At 41.0% G+C, this 20,249-nt stretch overlaps 2 protein-coding genes across 2 annotated transcripts in view; both read left to right on the top strand.

The window, feature by feature from the left end:
• LOC116266854 (disease resistance protein RPS4B-like) overlaps positions 1 to 6,436 on the top strand; it is a 50,545-nt gene extending 44,109 nt beyond the window's left edge. The window contains exon 3 of the transcript XR_007575153.1: positions 6,423 to 6,436. The gene's annotated coding sequence lies outside the window, so the exon portion shown is untranslated. The remainder of the gene's footprint in view (positions 1 to 6,422) is intronic.
• LOC116266695 (disease resistance protein Roq1-like) lies at positions 4,000 to 6,869 on the top strand. The gene is made up of 3 exons (XM_050081118.1): positions 4,000 to 4,766; positions 5,311 to 6,130; positions 6,423 to 6,869. The coding sequence occupies exons 1-3, from the start codon at positions 4,000 to 4,002 to the stop codon at positions 6,867 to 6,869; spliced, it is 2,034 nt and encodes a 677-aa protein (XP_049937075.1).
• Positions 6,870 to 20,249: the final 13,380 nt, after the last annotated feature.

Genomic DNA, 20,249 nt, shown 5'->3' with positions numbered 1-20,249 from the left:
TATGGTGTTTGATTCGTATAGAAACATTTTCCTTAACTCAGATTGAGTGCTCGACACATCCCAACATTCTAAACAATCATCTAGTCGTGTTAAAATAATTTTAATGTCCTTGTTGAACTGATAAAAAGTGAAAAAAGAGGGCCAAAATATAGAAAGATACAGAAAAGTCCATCACCTGCAAAAGTTACAAAAAAACCTTCACTAACTTGTAAAAGCACAAAAATACCTCCACGTGTAGCCACGTGAAAGCTTTGAAAAGTCAAATGTTTATTTAACGATAGGCCCGAGCAGCTTTAGCATCTCCATGATATGGTTCTTTATTGCGAATGGACATATCTTTCTTTATTGTGAATGGACATATCTTTCATTATTGTGAATGAACAGCTTTAATTGAAGTTAGTGACTGGTGTAGAGGCAATTGTTGAAGGCCCCTCACCATTGGCAATTATCTATGGGGAGGATGTGCGACTGAATCTTTTCTCCCTCCACACTTGGCGATTATCTATGGGGAGGGTGGGTGGCTCAATCTTTTCTCATTCCACACTTGATTTTTATCCTCATAGTTGAAACTGTTTGGTAAAATAGCAGTTTATGTCATTCATTATTTTTCCTTGCAGTATCCTTTTAGCTATGCTATTGAAACTATCAACTAAAAGCTTTTGACAGTGATTTTAGGTAGTTTTTATCATTATCACATATATCAATGATGGTATTATACAACGAGATATTTCTCGAGTATAATATGATAAAAATATATGTTTCAAATAAATCTCCAAAAAATCTCGGTAAATGAAAAAAATCTACCAAAGAAGTAAAAATTAAAACTAAACAAAAAATAAAAAGAAAACAAGTTGAAAATATATTTGATAAAGTGGTAAAGATGGTTATAGATGTTAATGAAGGAGTTAATGTTCTTTATTAACATTCATTAATTAAGGAGCAGTTGTTCATATCTCTCTCTCTCCCTCTCTTTCTTCTTTATCACATTTAATCTTCTTTATTGCATTTAATGTGCTTCTTTATTATTTAATGTTGTTCTACATTCAATCTTGCTCATTACACTCACTTACTTTTAATAGAAGGTGCACTAATTTAAAATAAAATGTCGATGCAAAAAAACCCAAAATTGACTTTCTAGCAGTTTAATATGCATGTAATACACGTATTTTTTGATTTGACATTTTTTTTTATAAAGATGCGTCTTGTTCCTGGTTTTTTTCGACAGACATGATTTGGCATATAATCGTGATATTTTCGAATTTATGGTTTGACAACGGACAATATGCAATATTGTTGTAAAGTCTAGTTCATATAAACAAACTTTTCCTTAACATTCATTTAGTTAGCGGCAACCCGGGGTAATAAATCAACCATCAGGTCTTGATAAAATGAGTAGAATGTCCTTGTTAAAGTGATAAAATGAAAAAGAAGGCAAGATGTGGACCACCTCCATGATGTCGTTTTCTTTGCTTTGGACGCCTTGCCTTAATTGAGGAAGGTGGCTGGTGCGGAGGTAATCATAGAAGGTCCTTACCATTGGCAATGTTTTAAGGCGAAGGACGGCTCGTATTTCCACATTCGGCCAACCCGATGTTCTCTTTCTGTTTCTGATCAGTTGTGGCACGCTTTCTCATTGTTTCTTTGGGAACATTCTAATCTATTTCCCAATCGGTCATAATGGAGGGGGCTACGAAGAGAAAGGCGTCTGCTCTCATGGTTGTGGTGTCGATGGAACAGAGGCATCCTGGCAAGCTTCTCAAGGAGACGATGGACAGAAATTTGATGTTTTCTTAAGTTTAGAGGGGCTGACACTCGCAAGGGATTCATTGGCCATCTTTATGATGCCTTGGTAACAAGGGGCATCTCTACTTTCATAGATAACGTGATTTGGAGAAAGGTGAGAGCGTGAATAACTTGTCTGGGTACATAGAAAGGTCGAGGATGTTTGTGGCCATCATCTCTAAGGGTTATGCTGATTCCAAGTGGTGTTTGAGAGAGATTACCAAGATGGTGGAGTACAGGAGGCGGACCGAAGGAGGCTCATCATTCCTGTATTCTTCGGTGTCGAACCTTCCGATGTTGGGAAGCAGGAAGGTCTTTTTTTGCCAGCGTTCCAGAAGCATGAAAAAAATGAGAAGCTAAGGAAGAGATGAGGGACTGGAAGAATGCTTTGCGTGAGGTTGGAAAGATATCGGGGTTCAACCTAAAGGATGCAAATGAGTATGCACTTAGCCACCTTTCTCACCGATCACCCCCGTCCCCCTTCTTTTCTCACTCTAGTGTTTAGACTAGCGTTCCATTTCCTGTTGAAATTTCTGACACCGTGTAACGACAATGAGCTTTGTGCATCGCCATGCCCATCTCCCTTGGGGCCTCTTACTCTGAAGAAGGTTTAATTTTCATTACAGCAAGAATCCACGCCTACGCGTCTCATCTTATCATTGAGATAATAGGGATAAAGTTTTTTTTTTCTTTTTTTTCATTCTAGCAACTAAGAAACTTTACAAGATCTGTCTCTCTCTCACACACACAGACATATATATATAAGAGAGGGAGAGGGAAAATTATTTGGTTTGTTTGGCTTTCACTCTCTGTAAATCATGAAGTATATTTAAGAATTACGTCTCTCCTCTTATTTATAACCAATTATTACATTGAATGTTTTAGATGTTTTTAGCAAAAATAAATATCTGATTTTATTGATAAGTTCACAACAGCAAGTTTTGGATTTGGTTTCAGGGTCTTGAACTAATAACCCGTCGTGTACTAAAGTAATTACTATTGAATTTTCAGAACTTAGTTTTCAGTCACAATAAATATTTAATTTTTTGATAAATCCTTAAATATAATTGCTATTTTTTTCACATTGTGTTAACTTGATCACCTTTGATCGCTGTGCGTAGGTGGGTTTGCGTAGAGGACTTGTCATGTATGAAAGCATCATAATAATTTTAATAAGCAATCCATGTGTAAATAATGCGAGGATTGCTTTATTTTGATAAATACTCAAATGTTGTTTATGTTCTTAACTTTTCATAAACCTACGCAGTACTTACTCGAGCTCTCCCCTTAGTCTCGACCCCCAAACACACACCCACACACACACACACACACACACACACATATATATATATATATCATAATTACAAAAAATGCATTTTTTTCAAAAAATGCGATAAATTAATTAGCGGTTTAAAACTTAAAAAATGCATTTTTTTTAAAAAACGTTAAAACGAAAAAAATGCGTTTTTTCATTTTTTTTATTTTCTAATGTCAAACAGTTTTTTTATTTTTTATTTGTTGCAAATCTACTTATCTTTTGATGTTTCTGTTATTAGTTTTTCACTTACTTAAAATTTTCCTCATTTTTAGTTTTTTTTTTTTAATTTTTTAAAATTTACTATATTTTTATCATTTTTTTCAAGCTCACCATGTTATACTCGAGAAAAACCTTGTAATTTAAAACTCTAAGACATTATTTATGGCTATGATCTAAGACATTATTTATGGCTATGACGTATATATATATATAATAATGTTGTTCTTTCCTTTTAAAATTATTTCAATATTTAGCTTCAGTAAAATGGGACTTGTATGGATGAAGCTTTCTTTCACTAATTATTGGTAGCCTATTATTTATTAATTCATTTTAGGCACGAAGCAGATCTTATAAAGTGCATTTTGAAAAGGATTATGGAGGAAGTGAACCCTAAATACCAGCTCATGTGCGCCTATCCTACAGATCTTAATTCTCGCGTAAATGAGGTGATCGAACGGTTGGATAGGAAAGTTAGAATGGTTGGGATTTGTGGGATAGGCGGCATCGGGAAGACAACCCTTGCCAAAGCAGTCTACAACAGATTATTAAAGCAGCACAATGAGAACTGTTCCAGCTTCGAGAAGTGCAGCTTCCTTGCAAATGTCCGCGAAGTATCAAAGCAGAACAGTGGAATCGTTCGCTTGCAGGAGTAGCTGCTTCGTGATGTCCTTAGATTAGAAATGCCAATAAACGACAAGGACGACGGCATCACCAAGATCAGAAACAGAATTGGAGACATGAAAGTGCTTGTAGTTCTTGACGATGTTGATCATAAAGACCAGCTCGATGCGCTGGTCGGCAGCCAGTCAGGTTGGTTCAGTAGCGAAAGCATAACCATTGTCACTTGTAGAGATGAAAGCATCTTTAAGGGACGACAGAAAGTCATCTATATGGTTCCGGAATTGGATCCTGCCCAACTGCTTAAACGTTTCAGTCAGCATGCATTTAAGCAACCCGAGCCAAAATCAGATTGGAGAGGTGAATTGTCGAAGAAAGTTGTGTCAATTGCTGGTGGGATACCTCTGTGCCTCCAAGTATTTGGGAGCCTCTTCTCTGACATTAAATCCATTGAAGGATGGGAGTCGAAGCTGGAGCAATTAAAACGGGATCAAAATGAAGAAGTCCATGTTAGGTTAAAAATAAGCTATGACAGCCTTGATACTAAAAAACAGCAGATATTCTTGGACATAGCATGTTTTCTTATCGGTTGGGAGGATTGGATGCAAGTTTACCCAGGGGAATTGGAGAGATGGGAAGAGAGGAAACAAAAGAAAGAATACGCAATGCTCATGTGGGAAGGTTCCAGACTTTACCCAACTGATGCAATTGAAGAGTTGCAGCGTAAATTTCTAATCAGCATAAATGATGAGCATGGCACATTTGAAATGCATGATCAAATACGAGACATGGGAAGAAATATTGTCCAGCAGGAGCCGGTGGCAACCAGGTTTTGGGAAAATAACGAAACATCGCAAATGCTTCAACGAAGAAAGGTAAGTATGAGCTTCTACACGTTCTTCATTTTCTCTTCTTTTGGTCTTTCTTTATGACGAATGCTCATTCTTGGAAGTCGTACGTATGATGGACAAATGGAACTTAGTTGATGAGCAATGCCAACTTGACATGATGGCGGACTCCTGGCTACTAGCCTACTATTAATAACGACGCCTGGATATGTTGCTTTATTTGGCATCTGGCAAAAATTTTGTTATTCTGCTTCAAGGACTCCGATAGCTGATCTCTTATTCCTTATGATAGTTTGCATAAAGCTCTAAATCTAAATTGTGCCTTCTTTTGGCTGAAAGCTTTAGCAGAAATCATACGACATCACTTGGAGTGCTTCGACGTTTTCATTTTATCAAGGAGCTCATTTTTCTTCTTTCTTTCTGGTGATCTTTCCTATCTCAAGGAACAGAGAAGGTTGAAGCCATTATTTTCCACCGTCACGTCGGGCAGCATAATATTCCACCTTTGAACATGATGTCTTTTAGAAACATGGATGAGCTGAGAATACTTGATACAAGCTGCGTCAGGATGGAGGGCTCGTATCAGGATCTACCCAAATCGTTGAAGTTCCTGAGGTGGTGGCAGTGTCCATTGAAATCATTGCCGATCATCGACTTCGATGTTATGAACATTGTAGTGCTCGACCTGACAGAGGGCATCATAGAGGAGTTTCTAGGTCCAAATGTGACTAACTCGTTGTTTTTTCATTACCTCCACCCCCAAGAGGTGAACTACTCGCGGACATTCAGCCAATTGAAAGTGCTTATTCTCAAGAATTGCAAGAACCTCAAGAGCTCCCCCGATTTTAGGCTGATTCCAAACGCAACCAAATTTGTATTTGAAGGGTGCACCAAGCTTGGTCGAGTCCACGAATCGATCGGCGATCTCCAAAGGTTGGTGCGCTTGAACTTGGGAGACTGTCGTTCTCTAAAGAAAATACCTGATAGCATCTGTCGCCTAAGTTCTTTGGAGAAGCTCGTCCTCAGCGGGTGTTGGTCACTGGGAGAACTCCCAGAAGAGATTGGCAGGTTGACATCTTTAAAGGTGCTCCAATTAGGCCCAGGGGATATGCAAAGACTTCCGGAGTCTGTTGGCCTGTTGACAAACCTGCAGGAGTTGGAAGCCATCCTTTGCACGGATTTGAAGACCATCCCAGACATTTCAAATTTGCAAGCCCTGAGACGTTTACGTCTGAGCGGATGCTCACAGCTGATGGATGTTACTGGCCTTAGCAAACTGAGATGCCTAGAGTCCCTGCAACTCAACGGCTGTAATGCACTAAGGGACATGAATGACATGATGAAGGTAGCTTCTTTACATATTTATAAATCAGTATCGTTTTCATATACTTCTTGCTGGCCTGCATTCTGTTTTATAGACCAGAATAAAGTAGAGTAAAAAGTAAAAATCTTTTTTTTCTCTGGGGGTCGTCTTATTAATACCTTGGCTTGGACTGCTTTGTTGGTCGGTTCGCTTCAATTCTGTACATGTACATTGGCTGATTAACATCTATATGTACTCATATCAACATATATATATATTAAATGTGCATGTATATAGTTTATATCTAATCTTATTTTAAATGTGCACGTACCAGGAGGCCAAATTCGAACATTGCAAATATCTCAGCATTCCTGGACAGCAGATTGATTATTCCCGCTCCAAATCCACAGGCGGATGGGCATGGTTGGTGACGGAATCTTTTGCTCTCCCCAATGTGCCCCGCCCAGGCAGGACTGGAGTTGTTGTTGAGGGCCTCGTGCCACGGTCTTATACAGTAACCCAGGTTAAGGCCGAGAGGCATGATAGTTCTACGATAATCTTTGAAGAGGCAGAAAGTGATGAGGCACAGACTGAACCGGAAGAGGTGATACGGATCTCCCGTGGTGGAGCTTTCATCCCTCGGAAGTTGGAGGATGATAAAGGGAAAGCAGTCATTGTAAGAGATGGGAAAGGATACCGAAGGATCGACGTCACGTTCGAGGCGAAAAGCGACTTTCAAGGTACTCGTTTCCGTATCGACTTGTACGGGCTACAACCCTGAGATCCATGCAGTTTGCATTTGGCTATATACATATGTCGAGTGTATTGGTGGCAAACTTTGACACTGGTTTGCTGTTTGATGGGGTGGGTGTAAATTAAGGACAATATGCGTCTCAATATCAGCCTTATTTTTCTTGTAGAATTCAATCAATAAATATTTTTGAAATAAATATCGGGCTTGAAGCGTGGATCGGTCACCTGATATGCATCGACTTATATTGGCTTGTGCAAACCACTTTAAGGAAAAAGTTTTAAACAATACTGTATTAAATATTGTTATGTATTTAAAAAGAAACTTTTTATTTGCTATTAAAGTTAATAACTTAACTATATACGTTAGTTGTTAAAATTAGAAAACTTAAAACATGTTGAATCATAGAAAGTATACAATATATCTATCTAAAACAAAAAAAATTAAAGGATAAATAACAAAACAACATAAAACTATTAGAAACGTATCAATATTTTCTAATACTTATACTAATTATTACTAACGAGTTTTAACCGTACCAAATATCAGTGATTTAAATCTTTAAAGTAATAGGACTTGTAAAGATTGATGATTTAAACTATCCTTCAAACGGAGCACTATGTGATATAGAAAGATTTTAATGACAAGAGAGAGAAACTCTTTAAAAATGCTGGACTAGGCAGTGTTCTTGAAAAAAGTTCATTTTAAGGTCGGTCGATTTTGTAAAGGGCTTTTCATCCCTACTGCCACCTCCTCCCTTCTTTTGTGTGTAAGAAACCAATGGAAGAACGGAGGGAGAACGAGAAGCGAGTGAGAGTGAGAAGAGGAGGGAGGGAGAGAGAGCGAGAGAACAAGCGGGTGAGCCAGCGAGCACGCAAGGGAAGTTGAAACACAGTTTAGGGTTTAGATTTTGAGGGGAAACCAATGGCATTTGAGGTGCTGCCTTCAATTTGCTCTATGCATCATGCGTTTTCTTCAATCAATCTTCTATACCTTATTTTTTTCAATTTATTTTCTGCATATTCGCTGTTTCATAGTATTCTTCATCATGAACTGATTACAGTCAGACGCAAAAAAAAAAAAAAAAACTTTTTGTCCTGCTTGTTTTGCCGATTTTTTAAGATACACGCGATATCTTTTTGTTTTTATTGGACTTTTTTCTTATTTTTAGCAGGTCTTTTTCAAGAAAACTCGATATGTGTGGCTACGTTATGGCCAATCTTCTTCCACCACCAGCAAATGGAAAGCCAATTCCAGGAACAAGTGCTGGGTATTTGTGAGCCCATATGGCCAGATGCATAACTCCGACAACTTAATGCTCATAGCCCACCGTGAAATCTAGCCTTGTTTGCCAATAGTATCATGTCTTCCCTGTTGAGCATCTCAAGGTTTGAAAGATTGATTCAACCCACCTTTGAGAAAGTTCTACTCAACGCTTCCCAGCCAATCAAGTGAGCCATATGCTCGTTGCCCAATTGCCACCACAGAAAATTTGCCATAACTGAATTTAACGAGCCATATGCACTATGGTAACTTGTACATTCTAAACCAACAGTTAGGAGCTTTCCAATAACATGCTTTAAAAGGCATTGGCCGGCGGCATATGACAGGCATTTAGCCTTCCAACTGCTAAGTGTGCACTTGATTTTCTCTTCTCGAGCTATGTCACCTGGGTACGGGTACGGGTATGAAAAACGGGTACTGGTACGGCCTAAGTCACAGTGGTACGCCACTTTTAGTGGCATACCCATGCCGGTACGCCGGTACGGTGGTACGGCCCGATACGTTTGGATCTGGATCCGGGTCAGATCCAGATCCAAACTACATTATAACTAAAAAAAAGTCAAAAAAATTACTTATCCTTTATTTTTTTTGTTTTTTTATACTTTAACATAAGAACTCTCATTAACAAGATGAAACATTGATAATTTATTCATGATGAGCCTCTTTTTATGGGCATTTTCGTTACAACTTGTGGTTTAATTATATATAATAATTATTTTTTTTGAATTATTTATATATAATAGTTGTCGTACCCGTACCAAGATTTTAAAAAATGCCGTACCCATACCCCCGTACCCGTACCCGTGCCCGTACCATTGTGACATAGGGTACGGTGTTTTTGAAATTTATGGTATGGGTACGGTGAAAATTTAATGCAATAAAGTGAATTTTTTAATTAAAAAAAATTGTAAATTTTGAACAAACAAGAAAACACCGTCTCATAATGAAAACATCAAATGTTTCTTTCATAGTTCTTACATATAATTTCATAAAAAAGAAACATAACAAAACTGAGATCTCGGATTAATATATTTCATTGTAAATTTTATTCATCTTCCACCTCTGATTTTGGACCTTAAATCAACATTCATAGTGGTAAGTGTTGGCAAGGGCCTCAGAAGAGAACATTAGATATCTAGACGAAACCTTCATGACCTCTCCTTGCAGGACCAACATGCACGCTTCAAAATGACCAGAATGGCTGTCACCAATCAAACACATTGCTAAAAGCAGAAAGCAATAGACTGGCAGGTTCTCATCATTGGCACAGATTTTCATATTACATGTTTTGAGCAAGATCTACAACCTTTAACAATTGGAAGATAGCAAGAAGATTAGCATGAACGTTGCATAACGAACAAGCAGAGGCAACATTCTTTCGATCAGGTGGAAGAAGAAACAGAGGCAAAGGGGATAGGAAGAAACAGAGGTACCGTCCGTCGCCATCCACCGATCGTCTGTCCTCTGTCGCTGTCCACCGGTCATCCGTCGCCTGTCGCCATCCACTGGTCGTTCGTCGGTGGTCGCCGTCCATCTATCCATCACCGGTCGCCGTCCGTCCGTCCGTCGCCTTTCATAATGAAGAGGAAGAAAGAGGCGGAGAAGAAGGCGACCGTCGAGTCGTCGAACGATTTTAGGTTTTACTATTTTACATTTTTTTCGGATATAAACTTGGCTTGGATCTGGTTTCGACCCGGAACCAGATCCAAACGTACCACCGCGTACCTCCATACTGGTACTGCCGTTCCGGCGTACCGGTACCGGTACGCGGGTCACCGAGATGAACCGCGGTGACATAGTTCTGGAGGCATGCATAGGCCCTCCTCCAACTTGCCATTAAAGAGGGTATTCCCAGGTAAGTCAAAGGAATGTGTTTCACTTCCAATCCCAGGCAATTTTGAATCTCCACGAGGGACATTTCCTGCACCTTGAATGGAGTGATTGTGGACTTTGGTGAGTTAATCGTGATGCCAACCTTCAATTCTGATTTGTTTATGATAGATTGGGGATGCAACACATCTTTCTTTTTTGTTCGGCAAAAAATTGTGAGATCATATGTGGATACTACTGGTGGAAGTGGAAGGGACATAACACCATATTCCCCTAGCCTGGGATAGAGATTAGATTTATGACCCTTTCTTGCTTCCGCATCAAACCTGCTGGAGGACTCCTCCATAAATTTTATTAATCCATCAGTGCCAAAAAACAATATTTACAGGGAAAACTAACAAAAATTGCTGCAACTTGCACAAGAGAAAACAATGAAACTCAAACTAAGGGCAGCAAGGAAAGAGTATGCACATCTGGATTTTCGATTGTGATGCGAAAAAGTTGAACTTTGTTAGCCACGATTTGGGGAGCAGCTCTATTTCCCCCTCTACCTGCAATAAGAGAATTAAGCCAAAATTTCCATTTCCTGTTGTTAGCACTGATGATAATGATAGAACAACAATTGAAGTCAAAATGAAGTAACGTCCAAGCTAACATTTCTGTCTCAGGGAAAGGAGATATCGATCTGCGGCAGAAAGAATTTTCTACGTCAAAAACATTTTTGGCTCCATTAACCTTAACCGCAACCCAGCAAGCACCATTAGTTTTCCTAGATGCTATTTGAATAGTTCCATGGTTAGGATCAGTGGTTACCCATTTGCCCGGAAGAATGCCAAAACTGATCCAAAACCGCATTTCCAAAAGCTCCTCAGGCCGGTTATCAAGGAGGGCGGCAAAACTGTTGACACAGTCCAACCATGTCTGCGAGCACATGAAGTCTAAGGATCTGCTATCTCCCCCATGAAATCGCCTGTTTCTCCACTTCCATATACTCCAAATTACAGTTTGGAAGCAAATCCTCCAACATCGAGAGACCCAACCTCTCTTGAAGCTACAACTGTACCAACGCTTTAATTCGTCGATGATATTTCTACCTCCCACAGTTTCCTTTCCAAATTTCTTAGAGACCAAATTCCATATTTAACTAGCAAGATGGCATTCCAGCACATGCACATTTGACTCCTCAGCGACAGTACAAATAGGACATCTATTTGGTAGGGAAAGACCCCTCTTCTTATGTCTATCTTGAGTAGGGAGACGACCATTTAAAGCAATGTAAGTGAACCAACGACCACGAGGATGAACATCTTTGTTCCAAATGAGTTCCCTCCAAGTTTCCTTAGGCCACTTCTCTCTAATATCCTCCCAGGTATCTCTCACATTAGCTTCAAGGACAGGCCTCCCATCATAATGAAGAACATCCAGACCACTTCCCAATTGAGGTTTGGGCATGCTTCAGAAGAACTGCGCAGAATTGAGGAACAAGGAAAAGGTCAGATTCTAAAATTTGTTGGATGGTCATTGTTCTAGATTCTTGGAGGAATAAAAGTTCTTCTTCTAGGAGGGCATAGCCAAAACATGATCTCTCCATTTACCATACCAATAACTTATTTCGCCTCTGCCAATCTGCTACACAACATTTCCCTTAACAGGATACCAGGACAAAATGCAGTTCTTGAAAAACCAAGATTGTTTCGCTCTTGGCTTAATAACCCATAAACTCCTAGGAGTAACATATTTCTTGCGACAAAGTTTGGCCCAATTTACTTCTTGAGCGCAGATGGAAAGGGACCATTTTACCTGGCACGCCTTGGACCATTCTTCGAGACGAAGTAATCCCACACCTCCCTCCGAGTAAGGTTTACAAACTTGGTCGCAAGCAATAAGGTACCTAGCTCTAGAGTTCCCATCTCCTCCCCATAGAAAGTTGGCCATAGATGCAGCAAGTAGCCCAGACACCTTCTTAGGAAGAGCAAAGACTGACGTCTAGAAGCCAATAACGCTGCTAAGGACGTGTTTGAGGAGGCATAGTCGGCTAGCATAGGAGAGGGTGGCCGACTTCCACAAAGAAAGCTGTTTTTCGACCTTGTTGATGAGAGGTTGACACCATTCATCCTTTAGTTTACCAGCGAACAAAGGCAGCCCAAGGTAAGACGTAGGGAGGGCATCACAAGGCCACCCAAGAGTGGCACAAATCCTGTCTTTCACCTCATCCGACACTGCATCAGAAAAATAAATATTAGATTTATGAGAGTTAACCTTCAGACCAGCATTAGTCGCTAGGAGCCGCAAAGTTTCTTGCACTTGCTCTATCGAAACATGAGAAATGTCGCTAAAGAGGAGAACATCATCCGCAAAGGCAAGAAACGGGGGAGCACGACCCACACGAGGTATGAGGGGGGGCCTAAACAAGCGGTCTGCCATTCTCCCAAAGATAGCCTTACTGAAAATTTCCATAATGACAATGAAGAGATAAGGAGATAGTGGATCTCCCTGGCGAAGCCCACGAGCAAGATAAAAATACTCCCCTTGAACCCCATTAACCAAGACCGAAGCAGAGGCAGAGGTGACACAAGACATGACGCGTGCAACCCACTCTTCTGAAAATCCCACCTTGAGGAGAACATTTTCAAGGAATTTCCAATTAACCAAATCATATGCTTTGGACAAGTCAAGTTTTAAGTAGCAAGAAGGCCTCTTGGAGGGTTGCAACGAGTGAACAACTTCATGGGCTAAAATAACATTTTCATAAATAGATCTATCCGGGATAAACGCACACTGCTCCTTACCAATAATCCTTGTGAGAATGTTTTTCATCCTATTGGCCAGCAATTTGGACATGAATTTATACAATGAATTGCAAAGTGCAATCGGGCGAAACTTGGTTACCCTTCTGGCGTTCTCATGCTTTGGAATAAGAGCTATCATAGACCTGTTAATCTTCTTGACAAGCCTCCCAGAATTCATAAAGCTATGCATAACCTGAAAAATATCATTTGACACTATATTCCAATAAGATCTAAAGAAAGAGGTAGGGAAACCATCTGGCCTTGGAGCGCTGTCTGGTCAGACTCGAAGACCACCTGTTTCACTTCCTCTCTAGTGACAGGTTTAAACAAACTTTGGTTTTCTGACTCTGACACGACTTCTCCATCCCATAAACCCGGAAAAATCTCACCCGAGCCATCCGTAGTGCCAAGCAGGCTAGAAAAATAGTTGAAACATATTTGTTGAATCCTATCTTGGTCCTCATACTCCAACCCACCTTCTTCCATAGTGAGGATTTGGTTTTTGACAAGACGCCCCTTCACCACTCTTTGGAAAAAAGCCATATTACCGTCCCCCTCTCGAAGCCATTTAATCCTAGCCTTCTGTCTCCACTGACTTTCTTCTTCCGAGAGTGCAGTCGACAACTCTTGCCTAAGCAACATTTCCACCGGAGCAGCTGAACTATCCCCTGCTTCACATCTGATTTGGGTGTCCTCAAGCGACTGCTTTGGGCCGTTGATGCGAAGAGCCACGTCCCCAACCTGGTGTATGTACCATCTAGATAAATCTTTCCTCACTCTTTCAAGCTTTGAGATAACCCTAATTAGGGGGCAGCCCAGAACACGACGAGACCAAGCTTCAGCCACTATCCTATGGCTCTCAGGTAGCCGAGCCCAGCTACTGAAAAACCTGAAAAGTCTAGGGCGAGTGTGGCCGATATCAAAGAAGGAAGACGAGAAGACAAGAGGCGAATGATCAGAAGAAGATCAAATCAACACTTTAAGTTGGTTTCTCCCTGACCATTGCTGACGCCATGCAGAGTTCAACAGACACCAATCCAACCTGCAGAAGATGGTTTCTCCGTTTTTGCAGATATTAATCCAAATGAAGGTCCTTTTAGGATCTACCAGTGGATTAAAGTTATTGCTCGCCAAGAAAGAGGCAAAATTATTATAGGAAAAGAGTGAGGGACTATTACCAGTTTTATCTTGTGGGCTCAACATGCAATTAAAATCTCCCATCAACAAAGTAGGTTCTTGAAGATGTTGAAGGAGAGAGCGAAGTTTCTGAAATTCCACCTGTCTAGCATAAGGGTTTGTGGGAAGATAAATACCTCCCACATAGAAAATCTCCTGGGAGCCTCTCTTAGAACATTTTAAGAAATCCAAGAATGTTCTATGACCACAACTTGAGCTTTTAATCTTGTTGGATCCCATGCACAGAGAATACGAGCAACCCAGAGGACAAGTGAGAATTGGAAACCATACCGTAATTCTTCATAATAAGCTACCATTGTTGGAACCTGTTAGTAGAGAGCATTGTGTCAATTAAACAAAACCAACCAGGGGAGAAATCATGAAGGAGAGAGGAGAGTTCTAGGTTAGCCTCCCGTCTAACCAACCCTCTTACATTCCATGACATGAAGTTCATGGAAAAAACTCTGATAAGGACATCTCACCCTCCTTGGTATCCCCCATAGGGCTATCTAGGGGCTGAACCTGGGCGTTTAGGGCAAAATCAGGTGAATAGTTTTCATAGCAAGTCCTTTTGCGTTTGTTGCCCGCTCCTTCAAGGTCTTCATGCAGGAGAAGATTAAAGATGGATGTGTCCTTTACAATGTTCCGACCTTTGCTCCTCCTACTTCCCCTCCCCCAGCTTATGTGTTTAGCATCACGACTTAATGTAAATGTCTGTGACGCGGATCCCTCTGTTGCGCCAAGTTTCCTCGAAGAACTGGCAATTCCATCTTGCCCCGGTTGACTAGGAGAAGAAAAGGAAAACCCTGGAGGGACATCATAAGGGAAGTCCTGCACATCATGAGGCTTTGAGACGAAAGGATTGAGAAGGCGCTCAGTGGGTATGTGACTGTTGTTTTGATCTTTCACAGAATTAGGCGATTTGTTTTTGCCATTTTTTTCCTCTGGGTGCACGAAGAGGGGTAGAACCTTCCTGCTCTGACTTTTGAGGCAGCTTTTCTGGCCACTCCTTGATTTTGTCATGGGGGCCATGATCCTCCTCAGTTTCCACTAACACTTCAAACCTGTTGGCTGCAGAAATGTGCTCCAATCGTGACCCGCTAGATGGCCCATTTCCTCTGTTGAGAGAAATTCCAGTGACCATGTGGCCAGCCTCCGAAGTTCTAGAGTCGTCTTTCACTTTTGAGTTAAGAATTTTAGGGCATTTCAACGGAGGATGAGAGTTCACACCACACATCCAACAGAAATGAAGGCGACCTTCATAAACGGTTGCTTGCGCAAGGATATGGCCACCTCCCAAGTCAATCTCCAACTCTGGCGGGAGTTCAGATTGGATGGAAAGATCCAATAGAATGCGACCAAAGTTAGTGCAGAACATTTGAACCGTAGGAGTGTCTGCCCTAGGAAATCACCTTGTAATCCCGTTGCCACTACATTGAAGATTCGACCATTCCATAAATATGGTGGGAGACCTGGCAGCCTCACCCACAAAGGAGCGGTAGTACTAGGATTAATCTCAAGTGGCTGACCAGGGCTCCATCTGGCAGCGACCAGAACCCTACCACCCACTTTCCAAACTCGTTTTTTCAATACTAAGTTAAGTTCTTCTTCACTAGTCACTAGAATAAAAAAATCCCCTTTATTGAGAAGGGAGATTTGAGGAGATATTCTCCCCATCCATTGAGTGAGCAGGCCAGAGATGAGCTTAGAGATGTTCCCGCTGACTTTAGAGGTTGAACCCATAAAACAACAAACTGCGGACCATTGGAAGGGTTTTGTCATGCTTAAGAGGTCTTCTTCAGTCACTACTATTCTTGGCCGTCCCTTACCAAGAATAACTTTTAAGGGAGGCAGATCCTCTTGACGAGCATAACCACGCCCTGCAACACGGTCTGCCCAAGATGGAGGCTGAGGAAGCCCTCTTCTGCCCACACTGCCAAACGGCACTTGAACACCCACTGCCACACCCTGGCTACTCTTCGCCTCTTCACAGCAAGCATTCCCTACAAGAGATTTTTTATCCCCAGTGGCAGAGATTGATCCTCCTCCAATCATCGGCCCCTCAGATTCCTCATTCCCTACAGGAGATTTTTTATCCCCAATAGCAAAGATTGTTTCTCCTCCAATCATCTGCCCTTCAGATTCTCCATTACGAGAGGAGGGCAGAAGCGGAGGCACAAAAACATCCATTTCATTAACCAGTAAAGGGGAAGGGAGAGGAGAGCGTCCTCAATCGGCATAGTCTCCTCCTCCATACATGCAACGCCTATCAGCGCAGGCGCCACGTCCTGCTCCTTCTCCATCTCTGGAAGCCCACCGCTGGAGGTCAGCGGGAAGACCCCCACGGAGTCTTCCCTGCGTCCTCCTCCTCCTCACGCAGCTGCTCGCCTTGTCCCCTCCTTTGTCCCCTCCTCTGCCTGGCTGCCTCCACTGCTGGGGGTCAGCGGGAAGGACCCCCACGGAGCCTCCTCCTGCAACCGCGACCCCCTCCCACGCCCGTTCGCTCGCCTCTTCCACGTTGCCTCCACTGACCTTTTCTTGCTTCAACTTTTTTGTTAGCATTCTTAATAACCACTATGAACAAGTAAGGTGATAGTAGATCACCATGACAAAGACCTCTTTGGCAATTGAAGAATTTGCTTTCTCTACCATCAATGACCCCCTTGAGAAGCAATGGAGATGTAAGTATAAATCAATGTTAATAGTCACGAAGCAGGGGAAAACAAAGAAGCAAGGGGCTTAACTCCTCTGTTGACTTCAACAAGGAGAAACACATTTATTGCTACTGTTGTGAAATAATTTAAGCACTTGATTAGAAGCATGGACCAAAACAAGGGAGTCTCTTCTTTGGATCTGGGAATTGGTCAGCAACAAAGGTGCTATCCATCCATACTTTGAATGGACTTCTGAATATATTATGATGCATTATGCAATCTATAAAAAGTTTCCGATGAGAAGCAGTGACTTTTGTCATTTTGTTTTATTTAAAATATAACTTCTTGTATTATGTAACGGTAAATATGAAAACTATCGGTTTAATTGCTTGCCAAGGCCTTATATTCTGCTTCGGCCAAAGATCTTGACACAATGTTCTATTTCTTCGTTTTCAATGAAACCAAGGCTCCTCCTAAGTAAATACAGTAGCCAGTGATCGAGCGTATTGTATCTCTGCATGCACCCCAATTCGCATCACTGAATGCAACCGACTTGCAACCATCATTTGCTGAAAAAAAAGATCTTGGCTCTTTGGCAGCTGATTATAGCCACTCACCACTTAATTTCATCCCTTCAATATATAGAAAATTGAACTCATGACTCACATGAATCAGTCAAGGCTCGCTCGATCAAGTGGGCTGAAGTTAATGGTCAGCTAAGTCACGTCAAGTTAATGACTTTAATTTGTTTAAGCCCAATTAGGTTGGCTGACCTGGCATTGATGAATGACTCAGCACAGTCAACTACGTCACTACCAATATACCAACTAAATCTTAAAGTTTTTCTATCATTATCAATGTCATAAAAATTTTCTAGGGAAAAACTTAATTTGCTAATGAAGTCAGATATAGTTTTCTAGTAATTATCTTTTAGAAATTAAAATGGTTAAACTTTTAATAATTGAAGAACGAGTGTAGACACCTTATGGCTGTTGGAGCAAATTCCTCTCAAGCTCCACTCATCTACAAACTCAGACTTAGAATCAAGCTCAAGCTCGACTCGTTCAAGGAATGAGCTGAGCTCCAGCCAAGTTGTGCGAGCGAGTTTGAGTGGAAACCAAACTAGATCGACTCACTATGTAGCCCTATTTGAGGAATCAATTTATGTGGCTCAGAGAAAATATAGTGCACTCAGCAATTGAAAACCCAGCCTTCTGCTTGACGGGACCTAAATTTAAAAAAAAAATCATGGAGAGAGAAAATCTCTCTCCAAGGGTTTCTTGACTAAGCCTCATCCAAGCACCCACTATAGTGGCTTCTGGTAAGGAGGAAATGGAAGAACCTCCTAGCATGATGTTGGGGAAGCACAATATGGAGATTGCTTTACATGACCAAACGATCCCGTTTGTGATGGACGGCTGTAGAACCAATGTGAGGGAAATGGCCATAGTTGAGTGAAGAAATGTCAGACGATCTTAGGTAATGGTGGAGGAAAATATCATGGCGGATGAAGATATACTACCCTTGGAGCGGCAAGATATCAATGGTAAGCCTCATTTGCTTATTTCAAAAGATTCCTATTGCAAGATCACTTGCCTCTTTCATTACTTTGCTTTTGCTACTTTGACTGAAGGAATGGGAAAGGGAAGACTGGTTTACGGCTTCGTGTTGTCCTTCTTGCGATGACTCTTACAAGGTTAGCAGACATCAAGTTCACGTCAATGGCCAAGAGGCTGTTCATTGTCAGGGCTTCACTTGAGGAAACATTTGTCTCATCACGTCACCTGGCAGGTGGTTTGTGGGCAGCCATCTATTGATAGCAAACCACTGGACACAATGAATGCCACTAAATATTAGAAGCTCCAACTGTGTGTGCATATGGGTCAAATAATACAACATGTAGAAATTATATGTTGTATTTGACTGTGGTGAACCGTGTCTTTGACTTTATAGATTCCATCGGTGCAGCATTCATTGATGTGGATTCTTTCACTAGGCCAACCACTAGACATGGGTTTGCATGGACTAAAATAGAAATCCCCCTAAGGTTCCACAATTCCAAATATGAAACTAGAACTTGGAGAAAATCGGGTTCTTCAGCTCTCCATTAAGTATGAAATAGCAATGAAATACTACAAGAAATGTGGTGTGACAAACCACTTTGATAACTCATGTGAAGAAAGAGTGATGAATGAATAAGTTCAGAAGGAAATAAACTCTTAACGTAATTGTCCGAAAAAGCCAAACAAGTCATTTTGGCACGATAACATGCATCACAAACATAATTGGTATTATAAAATATGAAACTACGGTCTTTAGATCATTGAGAAAGTTTTTCATTAGAAAGGTATCCAAGACGATTATGCCAAAGCGAGTGGTCATGTGGCGTAGTAAGTGTAGCATGAGAGGTTGGATGATGAAAGCAGTACAAGCCATCATGCATCTTAACCTCTCCAATCAACTTCTTCGAGGAAAGCTTCAAAAAAATTTGCTTGAGGCTGGAAATATATCGGGTTCAACCTAAAGGATGCAAATGGGTATGCTCTTAGCCACCTTTCTCTCCGATGCACCCCCCCCCTTCTTTCTCACTCTAGTGTTTAGAATAGCATTCCATTTCCTGTTGAAATTTCTGACGACATGTAAACAACAATGTTGTACATCGCCACCTCTCCATGGGGTCTCCTAATTTGAAGAAGGTTTAATTTTCATTACAGCAAGTATCCACGCCTATGCATCTCATCTTATCATTGAGAAAGAGAGAGAGAGAAGCAACAAGTTGGTGCTGGATAATTCAATCATGGAATTAAGAAAAAGATGGAGAAAAAAGTATATTTTTTTCTAACTTTTTCCCATTCAATTTTGCTCAACCATTTGTCTAGAAAAGACCAAATGACTAAGATTGTTTCAGATGTATCTCACATCTAACTTTTGCACCTACTCTGTCTTTACTTGTGATATTATATCTGATTTGGGTTGATCTATTCCTTGTGGATTGTGATAAAGCTGGAACTTTATTCAAATGGGACATGTATGGATGAAGCTTTCTTTCACTAATTATTGGTGGCTTATTAATTCATTATAGGCACGACGAAGGAGATCTTATAATGTGCATTTTGGAAAGGATTAAGGAAGTGATCCCTAAATACCTGTTCACGTGCGACTATCCTACAGATCTTAATTCTCGCTTGAAAGAGGCGATCAAACGGTTGGATAGGAAAGTTAGAATGGTTGGGATATGTGGGATAGGCGGCATTGGGAAGACAACCCTTGCCAAAGCAGTCTACAACAGATTATTAAAGCAACACAATGTCAGCGAGAACTGTTCCAGCTTCGAGAACCGCAGCTTCCTTGCAAATGTCCACGAAGTATCAAAGCAGAAGAATGGAAATGGAATAGTTGTTTTGCAGAAGCAGATGCTTGATGAGGTCCTTGGAGGAGAAGTGAGAATAAACAACAAGGACGAGGGCATCACCAAGATCCAAGAACGACTTGGAGGCATGAAAGTACTTGTAGTTCTCGACGATGTTGATCATAAAGACCAGTTCGATGCCCTAGTCGGCAGCCGGTCAGGTTGGTTCAGTGGCGAAAGCATAATCAATGTCACTTCTAGAGATGAAGACATCTTTAAGGGACGATAGAAGATCATATATGAGGTTCCGAAATTGGATCATGCCCAA

The sequence above is a fragment of the Nymphaea colorata genome, chromosome 13 (genome assembly GCF_008831285.2).
Source record: "Nymphaea colorata isolate Beijing-Zhang1983 chromosome 13, ASM883128v2, whole genome shotgun sequence".
NCBI classification, from domain to species: domain Eukaryota; kingdom Viridiplantae; phylum Streptophyta; class Magnoliopsida; order Nymphaeales; family Nymphaeaceae; genus Nymphaea; species Nymphaea colorata.
The sequence above is the reverse complement of the archived record's forward strand: the minus strand, read 5'-3'. Positions and strand labels throughout refer to the sequence as shown.

Bases quoted from the DNA above. Each gene is read 5' to 3' on its own strand.
- LOC116266695 (XM_050081118.1), top strand. From the start codon at position 4,000: ATGCCAATAAACGACAAGGACGACGGCATCACCAAGATCAGAAACAGA. The intron at 4,767-5,310 runs GTTTTGGGAAAA...GATGTCTTTTAG, and splicing joins CAGGAGCCGGTGGCAACCAG to AAACATGGATGAGCTGAGAA. The intron at 6,131-6,422 runs GTAGCTTCTTTA...TGCACGTACCAG, and splicing joins ACATGAATGACATGATGAAG to GAGGCCAAATTCGAACATTG.